This window comes from Amblyomma americanum, chromosome 5 (assembly GCF_052857255.1).
Source record: "Amblyomma americanum isolate KBUSLIRL-KWMA chromosome 5, ASM5285725v1, whole genome shotgun sequence".
Lineage (NCBI taxonomy): Eukaryota > Metazoa > Arthropoda > Arachnida > Ixodida > Ixodidae > Amblyomma > Amblyomma americanum.
In genome coordinates this window covers 127569507-127585697 of record NC_135501.1, presented here as the reverse complement: position 1 = coordinate 127585697, position 16191 = coordinate 127569507, and the positions used below count along the sequence as shown (strand labels likewise).

Here is a 16191-nt window from a genome sequence, read left to right as displayed (position 1 = left end):
CGGTCGCGCTTTGCTTCCGTACACCAATCTGCGTACACTGCGGTGCCGTTCTGCGAAAAGCGGAGCTAACATAAGCGACGGTTAAGTTCAGTGGGAAGTCTTACTGTACGTCCACCTCCTGCGAACCATCTCACAACAAGGCGGTTGCATTGAAGTTTTCGGAGTCATAAAATCAGCCAATTTATATTGCGCTGCTTTCCATCGGTATAGCGTTGCTGTGGTGGCCTAATGGTGTGATATGCTCCTCGTATACGGGAGATACGAGTTCGATGGGGACTGGGAGTTCCAATGCGCATGAGTTTTCCCTAGGCCCGGTGGTTCTTATCCTATTGAAAAACTCCGCATCCATATGGAATGATTGGATATGGGACATATGGGACATACTGGACTTATGGGGACATATTGGACATATTGGGCATATGGGCCATATAGGCGATGTGGGCCGCATGGTCAAATGGGCCATATGAGAAAAAAGGTTCATATAGAGTATTTTTTTTAATTTGGGAGCCACGGCCATACGATTCCAATTTACGTGGCAACTCGTGGATACACCTGTAGAATAAGCAGAACGCAATAGAGAAGAGAAAAAGTCGCAAAAGAATTTAGTTTCGAACCGGTCACCTGCAGATTGTTAGCTGAGCACGCTAACCACTAAGCCACGTCAAAACGTTCTTTTATTGCACGGAAATAGTGCCGGAAACAAAAATCTAAGCCTGCATCCGCCACAAAACACCAGGCCACCATGCCCCCGCATGACCCCTCCTTCCAAAACATCAAAAGTCTGGGAGGCACACACATGCATCCAGATAGGGGAGCCAGCTAAGCGGCTCTTGCAGGGCAGCATATACTCACCGCACCAAAGCGCATTCTTCACGAAACACCGATTTTAACGACCGTAGTGATTCGGCGTTGCGGTCTATCATTGGGGTCTTCCACAGTCTAAATAGTTCCAGTAACATAAATAGATCATATGGCACAACACAGTTTTTCTCCACAGGCAAAAAACGAATACTTTATGGCGTGATGTTAATGTCCTTCTTAATGGTGGTTGTAAAATGTCCCCAAAGAACACAGCAACAAAGCACAGAATAAAACAACGGTCAATTCTCTCCAGCGCACTGCAGAGGCGGCAGTTAACCGGCAATGGCGCAATCATTTCATTAGCATGAAGCCATGCTTTTACACGCAGCGTAGATGTGTGCAGTTTAAACAGGAATGTTATTGCTGCAGAAGAAATGCACATTCGCCTAACACGTTTCAAAACGTTGGTGTCAAGGAACTGCTGAAAAGGTGGCTGATGCAACGGTGCAGGGAACAAATACTCTGTAAGTGCCTGAGTCAGCTGCCTTCTGGTGAGGCTATACAGGTAATCTAAAGAAAAGCGCTTCACATGAGGTCACCGGAGGAGCGTCATTGGTAATACACTTCCGATTAAGCATTTGAAGGCATGCAAATAGACAAGAAACCATTGAATGAACCACAGGCTGGTACACGAACAATGGTTGCCGGGTACCTCACTGTTTACATATAGACATCCAGGTCGTGTAGATTTCCAGCATAATAAGATAATTGACCTAATAGGTGATTGAATTTCTGTTAACCTAACCAGGGTTCATATGGGCACATGGACAGATATCGCCACATGGCCTCTTTTCACCCCCCTTTTCAACTACACTTGTTCCCCTAAGCGCCATAAGAAATGATATTGGCCCCAGTATATGTCCCATGAGTCTTCATATGTGCACAATATGAATTTACATGTGTACGATTTGATTTTATGTATCCCATATGAATTCTTATGATCCTAAATGAATTTTTATGTGTCCCAAATAAAATCTAATGGTACTTTTTCAATCGGTTTATCTGGGATAAAATGCTTGGCTAAATGTGTGCATGATCCCAACTCGTCTAAACCAGAAACCACGAGCCCTTGTCCTTTTTGGCCAACGCTGCCATTGCGGGATAATCATTACGTCACGATATTATGTCCTGTACCAAATACATTTAAACGTTATCCGAAATGTATTTCGTCATTTTTCGTACCGCTTCATTACACATCGAATCAGATTGCTAAGGTCGCTTCTTTTGACTAAAACGCTGGATTCTCTGGACTAAAAGTTGACACACAGGTGGAGATCTGTTTCAATTTAGTTCTTTCACCATGTATTCGAACAACATGTGCCTTATTCGGAGAAAAGTATTCAAAAGTCTGCGTCGTATGCGTTGATAAAGCACATATAAGACGTTTTCCGAAAAGCTTCGGCGAAGCGGCATCTCAGTCGCCAAAAAAAAAATGTGCGTATTTTCCTTACGAGCCCTCCTACTTCCGCCACCGCCTCCCACATTTATTTATGTATATATTTAAATATACTGGTGGCCTCATACTTGAAATCATTGCAAAATCGGGAAACAGTGCACTTATGGGCATTAATTTCATGGCACGGGTGGATGCCGGAAACGAAATTGTCACTTTAGGCAAAATGTCAAATTTTTTACTTTATTTTCTTCGCAAACCTCTGTTGTTCTGAGAAGATAAGACTTCCGTTTATTCCAATGCCGGAAATCTCTGGACAAAGCGCTCGAAGCGATAAGCGAGACAGACGAGGGAATAAATTTCAGGCTGATTTTCTTAGCTTTTACATCTTCTGCGATTGCTATCCTTCATTCCATCGGCATTTCGCAACAAATGCCAAAGAAATGATTCTGAATTTTCTAATTAGTCCTGAGGCGTTGAGGAGAGCAATAAAGTTTTCGATTTTATGCATATTTGCAATGTTTCTAAAGGTATTCTAAAAAATGTTTTCTTGTAAATATGAATGCTACAAGTTTTCTTTTATTTCTGTGAATACTGGGCATTATAAAAATATAACTTACAGCTTTATTGCATAGAACAGGGTTCTGTAAACATGGTCATCAAAACACTTGGGCAACTTTCCTAGTATTCATATAACGCGCACGGGGATTACTTCTTTAGGTGTTAATTGCATTTACTCAAGAACGTTACTGGCTAGCTTAAGACAAAAAAAAAATCGTTCTGAAATATTTATACAGTTACATAACTGTGCTAAATTTGGTTGCAATTTGTGCAGAAAAACAAAAAGTAGTTATTATTTCCGCGTCTCATCTTAAGCAAGGTGGTAGATAGAGAGAGAACAATCGACAACTAAAATAGTTCGTAACAAAGAGGTAAGGAAAACTGCCGCATAGGTTGATATATTTTATGTTCAAGTGACAAATTAGTTGCATAAAGTAGAAAAGGTTGTGTAAAAGCTTGATTTTCGATGGTAACTACAGGAGCAAGAATTCTAAGTAGCAACGAACCAGAACAACGGAAAGGTAACACTGAAAGAAAAACTTTGCCTGCGTTGCGTTTGCAAATACAAAATGGCAGGTAATAAGGCAACTCGAGCTCAGCCTCAGTTGTCGGTTAACCGGTTCTCGAGCCCCGAGCGTTGACAACGCCAGAAAGTGAAAACTACTCACAGAATGTCTGTGAGAATAGTCAGAACCAGAAGAAGGGCTATGTCCTTTGCGCTGAATCAAGTGATTCATGTGATTTTCTCAATAACGGTTAGGTTTGGTTTAAAGTTAATATTTTGACAGCACCGTTAAGATAAAAATACTTCACATATCCGAAACCTGCCTAGGGAAATAGGGCCGCATATCTGTGACGGAGGCAGTATTTTAACTTTATTTTTATTATGATCTAACCTGACTATGTGTTCTTACGCAGAGAGGAACAAACATATTTTTAGCGCTTGCTACTTGATGTTTATGCTATTTACCGATGCTTGAGCCAGAGAACGTCTCAGGCCGTATTTGTTTACCTAATTGGTACCATCTTCACCAGCATGCAGTAACGCCGCGGAGGGGGGGGGGGGGGGGGGGGCATGAAATCTCGAACTCAACGCGTAAAAAAAAAAGACGTCGTTTGGCAGAGCATTAACAACATCTCGTCGTAAAACATTCTTGTCATAGACAGGCCTGACAAAAATCTCCTATAAGGGAAAGTTCGTGAAGTTTTAACTCTGGTTCCTTTTTTTCGAAACCTAAGGCAAAGACGTTAAATAATTTTCTTTGTCCCGACTAGTTTTAGAAGGAGAAATATTGCGAGAAAACTTGTACTTGAAATCTTTTTATTCGAGTTTTTGAGAACCGGCCATTAAAGTTCGCTTTCGCTTTCTCAACTGTAAGTGTGCTGCCATAATTAATGAGAACGAAACAAGAATGCCCTATCCTGAATCCTTTCCGGTTTTTTTTTCGTGAGTCCTTCTGTGTATGTGTCCCAAAGACTCTTTCTTCAAGATTATTTGCCATCTGCCACGTATGACACTGACTAGTTGTATATGGATTGCGTTATACATTGCAAATAGGTCTTCATGGCAGATAGTAGTTTTAAATTTTTATATTCTTAAGCAAACGTTCTTACTCTTGCTCCAGAATCATTACGTTGCATACGAAGCACTCAGATCCAGGCAGGCGGCTCAGTCCAGAGTACGAAACTCTCCATTCACACCGACAAGGCGCAGATGCTTACGAACGTTGCTATCTCAGTGAAAATGCAGTTGAACTGTGGATGCTAAGGTTCGGTGCCTTCAAGGTTAGTGGAGTCGATTTAGGCTAGAGTTGGCTGCAGTGCTTTGCGGATGATGAGCTTTCTTTTGGCACCCTTCCTGTGCATCGAGCAGTAGAACATTTCCCAAATGTTTGGCTGTCCCCAGCGGATGTAATTGGCAGCTCGCATATAGAGGCGCAAATCTTCGTCTAGAGATCTAGAGCCAACCTCGCCGACAAGCACAATGATCAATCTGTTGACGTTGTCCTCCAGGGCTTTCTGATGCGCCAACCGGAACTCCCAACGGCACCACTCGCTTGTTACAAAGTTCCTGCAGCAGAGAGAACGCATCCTCATCATTTGCCGAGAAAAGCGTAATTCCTAAAGGCCACCTCTAACTCATCATAAAATCTTCCAAGTACGAAACGAGGCTCAACACGTTCCATAAGTTGAGAATTCATGAACGTTAACATATCTAGTTATATTGTCCCCGAATTACACGGGAGATGAGAAACAACAATATCACAACATTTCCCAGAATTACTGTGTACACTTTGCCTTGTATTCTGAAACGATTGCAGAAATTATACAAGATCACTGATTTCTAGCATCCGGGCAATGTTTCAGAGCTCGCGTTATTCTTAAATTCAAACGTGAGTCTGTGACTTTTACTTAGCGAAATATTCTGTACATCCATCACTGAGGTTAATCAAATTGAACGTAGGTTTGACACTGCACAACAGGCCCTACAATCGGGCGACATTTTCAGCTATGCATGGCTACCTGCTGCGGCTTATTGTTTCTAACAATGGAAGTCGAGAGATGCCCGAAACCCAGTCGTCCCTGAGCCTATGAAGAGGTCAGAAGAATTTCGTAAAAGGGGGGGGGGGGGGTACCATGACAAATTTTTCTGAACAGTAGAAAAGGCTAAAACTGTCGCGGATCTCTTCAGTTGGCTTTCAAGGAACGCCGAAGTCCATTCTCCTAAAGAAATCAAATGTGACTGGAAGTGTCCGACCTCAAAGATTTGGCATTGCTTAAGCATGGCGCCGAAGTAGACGATAGCGCAGTGCTCGTCAGCGACCGGATTCGGCAGCGTCAATTGCTTTAAGACATGCAAGTCAAGCGGAATGACAAGAAAAAAAAAACCTGACCTTTCCATTCCTGTAACTCAAGACAAGAGCGCAAGAATGCATTCTATTTAGTGGTTTTCTTTGCCTACACTGCTTTGGGTCCATCAGGCAAGGACCGAGAAGCCATTAGGATTGAGTAAGAGCCCTGAAGTCACCTATGCGCATGACAGAAAACATGTTTACCGGGTGAGCAGGAGCACTGTCCTCCTGGAGCAGGCGACAGCGTCGCGGATGATGTCCTGCAGCAAGAAGCCGCCTTTGAAGTTCCGCTCATAGGTACAGTATGATAAGGCGACGGCCTCTAGTCCCGGGATCAGCTGCTCATGAACCCAGCCTGCATCTTTGCTGCTGAACGAGAGGAACACGTCGAACACCTTTTCTGCGTCCAGGTCCCCCTCCGTGATGCAGTGCGCCCAGCTGCAGACACCTCGCATGTTCAGCCAGGTCTTCAGGTGGTGTTTCCAGTAAAAGTACGCCGCTGAGAGTGTTAGGATCCCAGGCAGGAGAGCTGTGTAACATAGAAAGGTGGAGGAGAGCACTGCTGGCGCAAGAACTATTTACACGATAGAGTGATAATCCAAGACTGCAAATGGGGGACGGCTCGACACGCACCGAAGGCGTACAGCAGGTACGTCGTGTACGCTGGAAAAGACCGGGGGCAGAGTTGGTTTTCCCCTAAGGTGATAAATTCCCTTTCCGACACAAGTGCGTTAAAACTTTCTGCGCATGTGATGTGTCTGGAATCTGGAATCTGTCGGAAAGAAACATCGACACAACCAACTTAATGGGATAAACAAACGTACGAAGAAATAGGAGACCGGCTAACTGCAAGAACCAACTTAATTAAAAATGACAAACGATGTTATTTTGATGAATACATTTTCCCAGATTTCCCATACTATCACTGGTTAGGCTTACCAGATTTTCGTGGGCGTCTAGCCACTGCTTGAAGGAATAATCATCACATCCGCAATGGAAAGCGTTGCCGGACAGCCATAGCGAAGAAAGGTTGCGTTCCATCACCAGGGCGTGAGGAAATTCCACCAGGTTGTTGCCCCTAAGATCGAGGGAGTGCACTTTGCTGGGAAGGGCATTCACACTGAGTATCGAAATGAGATTATTTTGTAAAAACAGCACTTCCAGATGTGGAGCGACGTTTTTGAAAGATGCATCGATCATTTCTAGACGGTTGTCGCGCAGTTCCAACTGAGTCGTGTTTTCCGGTAAAGCTTGGGGCAACCGGTTCAGTTTCACTGACGAACAGTTCACCACGATGCCTCGGTTTCCGAACCCATCTTCACGGCAGGTGCAGCTGCATCCCGCTTCGCAGTCCTGCTGCCACTTGGTCAAGTTCTCTTCTGTCAATTTGTGAAGCGAGTTTTCTTCCAACCAGGATGGGCTCTTACATTTCGGATTCCGTGTTAAACACACTTCACTGTCGTGCCGTACAAGCCAGGCCAATCTGCAGTCGCATAGTAAAGGGTTGTCTGGAACCGGGAAACATATTAAATATAATATTATATTCATATTGGTAGGAATAAAAGGCGTTAGTTTAATGATTATGAAAACAAATACCTAATTTAATGCAAAAAAGAATGTCCAATAAGAATATGGCTGAAGAGTACAGTTATCCTGGACGATGATTCTCACAGAAGTTTTGTCCAAAACGAAAATCAGTTCTTTTTTCAGGCGCGATACTGAGATGCGAAATAAGAATTCTTCATCGTTATGCATGCCACTGTGCCATGGAGCCAATAGGCTCACAGGATTATGAATAAAATATTCGACGTCACGTTTTGCGAGTGCTTCCAAGATTGGCTATATTACGCAACAATACAGTCGATATTCGCGCGGACTTCCCCAGTGTGGCACGTCAGCTGCTGCGTGTCATGGTCATCGTCCAACGAACGAGAGCAGCAAGTGAAGTTTGTCACTCTGCCCGCTTCACTTTTCCATTTTGGAATAAAATTAACGTATTCAATATTGACTGTTTCATATCAAAGATGAGTTACACGCCTTGGGACGCGAAACTCATTTAGACTGTTTTTGAATACTGGAGGCAGATATCTGCATAAATGGTCGTGCTACGAAGACCCCGTGAACAGATATATGATCCCCTTTAAGCCTCCTGCATAAATATTCATACGAGCTGCACTGATTACAGATGGTTTTCTGCTTGATGTCAATTTATTTATTCAAAATAGCAGCGAAAAATTGTGTCCAAAATGCAGCATTCCTGGCGTGCCAACAAAATTAATTTCGTGCACTAATGTTTCTTAGGTCCGACAAAATAAAAAAAAAACATATTTTCAACGTTGCTTATACTCCGCTCAGTTTTATTCAGCAAACTTATCCAGGACCTAAAAAAAGTGCTCTTTTTTTGCAAGTCCGTTTCTAGAAGCCACCCTTTTTGCTTCTCTCAGCGAAGTCCCGCGGGAGTATGGTTGCATAATTAATTATTTTAGTATTATTTGAGACAGCGATTACACGAAATAGGTCTCTGCTTTTCTAAGCGCTCAAGATCACCCGTGTTCAATGCATTTTTATCGTTAAAGAAGCTTTCGAGGAAATTTGATACGTGGACAGAAACTTGCGCCAGGAGCTCAACGAAGAGGCAGGATGCAACGAAGCGCCGCCGGCGCTGCAGGGACAGAAGCTATGGCAAAAAAAGACGCTTCTGTGAATTTCGGACTGTTCCTTGTGATTTTTTACGCAAATAAGTCTAACCTACATGTGCATAATGAATAACTGATTGTGCTTCTCACGGAAACAGTAAAGATGGAGAGAGGGGCAGAGTATCACTAAGAGCACCATTTATGACTTGCGCTACGCAGAGGTGGCTGAAAAGGTATCTTACAGCTTTATGGCCGCGTAATGGCGGCTAGGAAGGTGCCGACACTGATTTCATCGCTCCATCCCGTCGCGTGCAATAATTAGATATTTAGTTCCAATAGTTTACGCAAACAGTTTTTTGTTAATCCTCTGACGTTTTGTTGCACAACCGTTTGGTCTATTGAAGACCTTCCCAGTAGCCGGCTTAGCTACCGTACCTCCTATTCCAAACCTAAAAGGTACCGCTAATAAAGTTATCATTGAGTTTGATTACCTTGTGCTCGTGCCCTTTGGACCGAGCAGGATTCCAGCTCTCGGGCAAGATGACTTCAAAATGTTTTACCCTTGACAACGGCGGTGTGATGTGCAGACCAAGGTATTCGTATAATGTTTTGTGGCTTAAAGGGGCTCAGTTCAGATAGTAGGCAGTGTTGTCCTGCTATAAAGGCGGTAATATGTCATGACCTTGCATATGTCGGAGTTTAAACGCCTGTGTTAAGGTTCACACCAAAGTTCTTTGATTATGGTGCTCTATACGACGCAATTGTCAGCAAACAATTTTAATTGAGATTTGATGCGATACGGCAGGTCATTAATGTAAATTAGGCGGAATAAAGGAGACAGACAGATTCAGAAAGAGGTAAGCAAAAGTGATAGCTTACGGTCCAAGGTCACGTTTGGGGCAGCTATCATCCGTTGCGGAAAATCCTTCCGGCGCAGCAATTCAATGCGATTTCCTGCAAGGCCGAGACCTCTCAGGTGCACAGTACCTGTGAAGGCACCGTCCACGCTGCTGATGTTGTTTCCCATCAGGGAGATGTAGGCGAGGAATGCGTTTTGTTTGAATTCGCCCTTTTCTAAGTACTGTATTTCATTGAAGGCGGCATCAAAGTATTTCATATTTACGAGGTGTCTCATGGAGCCGTTAAGAGAAAGCAATTGGTTCTTTCGTAACCGCAGATCTCTTAGAGTTACAAGCCCACGGAACGCGTTCCTGCCAACCCACTGGATGTTGCTTCCGATCAAATTCCACTCCAGGAGTTTTGTGTTCTCGTTGAAGTTATCGTCGGGAACGTAGCTGACGAGGTTGTCGCTAAGTGTCAGCTTTCTTAAAGCTTTGAGATATTCAAACACTCCAGTGATGTCAGTAACGCGATTGGAAGCCAATTTGAGTTCCTTGATTTGGCGTCTGTTCCTGAACGTTTCTCTCAAGCTGGTCATCTAATTTCCCTTCATGCTCAGGTATTCTAAGCTTGTTTCAGTGCTAAAAACGGACGCGTTAACGTTACTTATCTTGTTTTTGCTGAGATCCAGACGACGGAGTCTTGGAAGTGCATTGAAAGTTGCAGGCTTTATGTCACTTATTTGGCTGTCGCTCAAGCGGATAACTTCAATAGCGGAATTTGCTGACACGAATTTAGGTATCACGCCAATCTGGTTGTGCGAAAGATTGATTTCTTTGAGGCTTGGCATCCTCCATTTCGCAAGTTCAGTGATATTCACTATCAAGTTGTTCTCGCGGTTGATTTTCTGAAAAAAAAATAACAAAACAATCAGAAAGAGCATGCCACCGAAATTAACTTTGCTACATGCGGGCGAAGCCGATAGGCATCGAAAGAAATTGAAGCTTAGGCGAATTTTATTTTGATTTGTGTTGCATATTCCTGGTAACTGTGAAGTATAATCACTTCGTTTTGGTTGTATCTCTCTGGCGGCTGGAGAATGTGTTATTCTCTACTTTCTGTTAACATATTCATTACTTTATAAAACATTGACATTACTGATTTTGCAGTAGCCAAGTTGAAAAAAATTCCTGCATGTTTTTGTCTTGTTTAAATGACTGCAATCTGTCGCTCACTTCAAAGAACCAAGGTTTCAGCCACCGATCTGAATTACTGGGTCACCGGCTCAGAACCAGCGCTGAGCCAAGGTGTGAGTCACTGAGCTATCACTGTGGGTGAAGGGGGGGGGGGGGAATTAGAGTCACTTGCCAAGTTTTCGAAACTTATCTCGTGACTCTAAGCGGGAGCGTCAACACAATCGCAAACAACACAACGTTAATAATATACGTGCCACAGATTTCCTCCCGCACGCCACTGTGATTTGTTCAGTGCGCTTGCAAACATCTGCACATTAGCCTGCCGCCTTGATAGGTGAGAAGAACCTCCTAGGCACCGCAGTGGGAAATAGTCTTTCAAAAGGTCGATTACTTACGGGCATACAGCATTTCAACGCATTGGTTGCCCGTGTTCAATGCCTGCTCAAGGGTAACCTTTCGCACAGCCTTTTTCAACTGGTATTTGCATGAGTTATTGCATGTAGTTATATCTCCCCTACAATAATATCTCATGGGCGTTGTACGTACTTGCAAAAAGTAAATATATATATATATATATATATATATATATATATATATATATATATATATATATATATATATATATATATATATATATATATATAATCTTGCGTGAAAAGCATATGCTCCTTTGCGCCTCGTTTTCTCCTAGACGTGTTGACTTTGTAGGATCACTAGAACTTTTTTCCTTTCCAAATCATGGTCGTATTAATGTAGGCACTATGTGGTGTTTTGAATGTGCCGAGGCGACCTTTGAATAAAGCACCCAGGTTCTGAGGAGGTGGTCTGTCCGTTAAATAACATGCTTATGCCAGGCAAGGTGAGCGCTGTTAGTGAGTCAAACTCGAGTGCTTCAGGGTGAGTGGTGAGGCGAAATATGAGACACTCTGCCAAAGCAATGTGACGTTCCTTGTGTGTGCTACGAGGGTCCGCGTTCGACGGCGCAGCGTAGACGGAGCCCCCAGTGGCGGCGAAGGCACTCAAGGGAAAACAATTCAGCTGGAAGAGAGGAGATCGGCGACAGCCGGTCTCGTTTTGGAAGCAGCCAGCACACATGTTTCTACTGTATATGGCTGCAAGCAACTTGATTGGGATTACTTTCGGGCCTGCCGCCATGGACCGCACGGAAAAGACCCAGGTGACAGCTGCGTCCAATTACCGATCCATCCTAGCGTTGAGAGTGAACGACCAAAACGAAGGGGTTTAAGCACAACCGAAACCCCTTTCCATAGTGTCGCACGTGTCGAACGCCGCCGCCGCTGCCGCGGGGAGACGGGCGTTATCTTCCCCAATTGCCGTGACCGTGCCGGGGACAAAGGGGCCTCGTTTCGGCGGGTCTGGCCCCGTGACAAGACGGCGGGCATCATCACCAACCCTCCCGAGCACATCCCAGGACAAGGGACCACTTTCCCGGCCTTTTAGTGACCTCGCGTTCCGGCCTTGAGTGGCGAGTGTCATTTGATGGAGAACGGAGGTCGGTGACCCGCGGGAACCGTCAGCGGGCCAGAGACCGTCTACCACAGCCGACGCTAACTCGACGACAACCTTCTTTCCCTCGGACTCAACACGTGACGGGGGCGAGACCATAAGTGCGGTGGTGTGTTTGTGCGCCCAAGTGAAAGCCCTAGGCCCCTCCCACTCCGGCGTGGGCGTCCTCACCCTAGGGAATGTGGGGATAAGAGGATATAAAAATCGACAAGGAGTACGGAAGAAGGAACGCTCAGGACGACATCATTCGCCAAGGGGGCCTTCAGCGCCGAAGCCCGACGGCGTGCAGCTTCTGCCAGCAACCGTTCGAGCTCAACTCCGGAGCCCCTCCATCGTCCCCATGAAGTCGTCGGCACGTAAGCTCGGACACCCCAGCCTCTGATGTATAATCATTGAATATATCTGTTTGTTTAAACTGAGCCATACGGTGTCTCTTTGCCTCTCCGTCCCGTGTGGACCTGCGCATTATGGGGGGGTCGTCACAGCAAGAGGAGAGGGGGGAGAAGGAGGAGCTGGAATATTGGACGCAGGTTTAAATTATCCGGCAAAATGGTCCTTCTAGCTCTTTTTCAGGGTGCATTAAGATGTCTTGAAGGAGTGTACGAAGGGGGTATATAGTATGACGTCCTGAGCACGTGTCTCTAACGGGCGCATTTCAAGCGCGAAGCGGTTTATTCACTACTGTTCTTAATGGCAACCTTAACTACGGTATGCACGTTTGCCGATAGATAGAGAGCGAGGGATTCTGTAATCATTTAATTCTGATTCCATTTCAGTTTGATATTGTTTTCTACTTCGTGTCTGCCGAATATCTCACTTCACTTTTCACTGGAATCAGTTATTTATACAAGCAGGTGATAAGCATCGAACAGTATCGGACGATGTACAGTTGTAATATAGGAGCCATGCAATCATTACGTGTCTTGCACCCACCGCTTACAAACAAACAAAAACAGCACACGGGGCGCTTAATTGCTGGTTTGAACTACTCTTGAAAAGGCAACCTCATTGGTCTTGCTTTCCACTTGTTCACAATATTTGAAATTTCTAATATTATTTAAAAATAGCGCCTGATTCATAAAACTGATAAGCAAAAGAGAATGAAAAAAAGGTCATGGCTTTTCAACTAACAATTTTGCAGCTGTGACTAAAAAAATTTGTAACCTCTTGCGCTAGCATTGTGATAATCGCCGATTCTTGCTTGCTCTTAGCAGATCGTTATAAGTTCACTTTGCCAAAGGAGGGCAGCTGCATCATGGCATGGTCTATCGCAAAATCGAAACAACGAACAGCTGCGCTCTAAGTTCGTGTTACAGTAGGGCGTGTAACCATGCAGTGAGCATTAATGGGTCAGTACAACTACCATCATTTTCGCATAATCGATCCATCTGCTGTTGCTTGAAGCCACCGCATTCCTCGTCGAGACCTCCCCCCAGTGCAGACCCAGCTGCGCCCCCACCTTTATGTCCCCTCCAAAATCCTCTACAAGCCACCGGAACCTATCTTAACCCTCCATAAAGCCGTACCTGCCACCCTACCACTTACTTACTACTTTTAGATGCCTCCATCCACGTGAATCCCATCGAAACAAGAAGGAAGAAGCGCCGGCGAAATGCAGTTCACAGAAACTACGGGTAGACAAGTAAGCAATACTGCAATTCAGATATGTAGCATCACATTATATGATCGCCTTGGCATATGTCCTTCGGCTGCCAGGTGTGTGCTTAGTGCAGATGGTGATTCATTTCTAGCAGCACATACCGGGCTTTAATAATGTCCCGGTTGTGAACGACACATGATCCTCGTTTGCATTAGTTAGAAGCCTATGAACTTCCATGCTCTCGGAATTGTTTCATTGAATGTACAAGTTTAAATCACTGTGCAGCTTCTATATGATCGATGCGTGAAAAGTTATCTCAAAATTGAGAGCTGGCATGTGCGTAGTTAGTGCAGGTGGTGATTCATTTTTACGAGAACATAAAGGGCTACGAGAATCTCCCGATTGTGAGTGGCAGACAATCCTCGTTCGCATTTTTATGAAGCCTATGCCCTTCCATGTTCTCTGACCACCTTTGTGATCAGAACAGTTAAAGTCAGCGTACAGCTTCCGGATAACCGATGCATGAGAACTTAGTTCGAGATCAAGAGATTCCATTCAATGGGGGATAGGGCCTCACAATTATCCCTCCAATTAACCATGCCATCTGCTAGCTTGGGCCGCATTATCCTGGCAAACCTCTAAATGTATTCCACCCCTGACTCCCTGACTGCCCCTGCTAGGCTTGGCCGCTCTTAGGCCCAACTCAGTTACATTAAGAAATCATCGATTATCTTTCGTTCCCACTGCATTCCGAGCGCCGTGTAGATTTCTTGTTCTTGATTTCGACCTGGATATCATCATGCGATCCGGGGTTGCGTTGAGTGAAGGAATGGTGAAAGTAGTGCGAGGAACATTAACTTGTTGCCATCGTCATTCGCCTAGACATGTGTCATCGTCATGCCCACTCAAGCGCCTGGACAGGCCTAGCTCTGTACCCATGACAGGTAACCACGTACGTTCTCCGGCCGTCATGAGGACGGCGTGGACGACTCGCTCGTCCTCTATCAGCGAGTCAGTAGGTACAACCACTGGGACCCTGCAGCACTGCTCAACAATGTTGTTTCCTTTCTCGCCGGGACCCCTTTGCTGTCGTTCAAAAACCACGAAGAGACAATTTTACCACTGAAATTAGTTTGTTGAGGGGATACAGAAAAACGCTGGGGACCCTCTTGCCACAAGTAAACGAGGAGAGTAGACCCTCATTCAAAGGCGACTATGTCGAGAGTCTGTGGTCAAAGCTTAATCCCTGTCGGCTTTTGCTTTGGCTCAGTAACACTTGGCGTGGAGTCTTTGCGAATTGAATACGTCGTGTTAGAACATCTCAAGCATGACGTTATACTTGTCGCTGAAATCTCTCGTGAGTGTTGCGATATATTGAACTGTGTGATGGCGAAATTTTCATGAAATCTTAACATGCAGCCCGCGGAAATTGGATTCGGCCGACTGTTGCAAGAGAGCGCTGTCCCTCACATTTGGTTTGCATCTGCCAGCCAAAACAGTAGCTTTTGCCCTTACGCCTTCTCCAGAAATTCGTCTCGTGCGCTGCCACATCCTATTGAATCTGACATCTCTACTGTATGAAAAAAAATATGTTCTTTTTCCATGTGCGTTCCCGAAGGCAATAGATGGCTGTACGTATGTGACAACAGTGAACCTTTCCTTCCCGGCAATTTATATTTCATCTGACTTTAAAATCGCGCAATTCGATGAACACCCATCCTATCATTGCTATTACCATTTCTACCCAAACCGCGAAAAGGTAGCCCGACTGTTCTGATAAGCAGCAAAGCATAATTAACCAGTCGCTGCCCTACAACTCAAGTTTGCATCAAAAGATGCGCTGCATACCCAAGCGTTCGACTTTGCCCAAACAAAATCCTTCACCTCTTTGCCAGATTGGCATCAACTTTGTGACAACTGCGGCTCGATCGAAGCGGCGGAACATATCCTGCTTGAGGGCTTTGCGTATGCTGACGAGAAGTGCGTTCTATGAACATTGTATGGAGAAACTCTCCCTAGTAACTCTAACAGGGGACTGTTTGGCTCTCTTCGTCTGCCCTAGGCAACAGAGACATGCAATGAACTTTTTAATGGCATATCTAAAAGGACATTGAACATGTTGACATGCTCCAATTTCACCTTGCATGTTATCTACATACATTCTTCACGCAGGGAACTTTATTAGCCCATTTGTTGGACTATGCACTTCATCACTTCATATGTAACATCATTGCTCGTCGATGCACCTATGTACGCATTTAATGACTGCATTTTATCTTCTCCCATTTTAATTGCTTTATTTTACCGTTTCCGCACCGCTCCGCTTCCGCCTTTATCTCCCAAATTCTCTTCCGCACGCACAGTAGCATGTCAGCAATTTTTAAACACGTGCTAAATTCTCCGTTTTTTCCTTAAAGAGCTTGTCTCTCTGTCTCTTTATTTGTTTTATTGCCTATTTTGTGGTGCGTTTTGTTTAACTTTCTCTCTTTCTACTAGCTTTTAGCCCAGCGAAATAGATATCAAATGGCAAAAGAGTTTATTTATTTATTTAGTCTGGTATCTACAGCGCCTGTTGAGGTCATTTTTGTAGAGGGTATACAGTTGCGAAACATACATCGTCATGCAGATGACACTGTGTAAATAACAAACAAAAAACAATAAAAGTAAAACGCATTCCAATACTGAGCAAACTGATAACAAAAGAATCATGAAAGCAAGAAAGACG

At 44.5% G+C, this 16191-nt stretch overlaps 1 protein-coding gene across 1 annotated transcript; it reads right to left on the bottom strand.

The window, feature by feature from the left end:
• Window positions 1–4615: 4615 nt before the first annotated feature.
• LOC144134168 (protein toll-like) lies at window positions 4616–9330 on the bottom strand. Its single transcript, XM_077667131.1, has 4 exons — window positions 9291–9330; window positions 6301–6330; window positions 5872–6196; window positions 4616–4886 (listed from the first exon to the last, which is right to left on the bottom strand). Exons 1-4 carry the CDS (start codon window positions 9328–9330, stop codon window positions 4616–4618), a joined length of 666 nt encoding a protein of 221 aa, XP_077523257.1.
• Between the last annotated feature and the right edge of the window lie 6861 nt (window positions 9331–16191).

Coding starts and splice junctions, on each gene's coding strand:
- LOC144134168 (XM_077667131.1), bottom strand. CDS start 9,330: ATGGGAAACAACATCAGCAGCGTGGACGGTGCCTTCACAG. Junction 6,197..6,300: donor GTACCTGCTGTACGCCTTCG/GTGCGTGTCGAG, acceptor TATGTTACACAG/CTCTCCTGCCTGGGATCCTA. Junction 4,887..5,871: donor ACAGTGCTCCTGCTCACCCG/GTAAACATGTTT, acceptor TCTCTGCTGCAG/GAACTTTGTAACAAGCGAGT.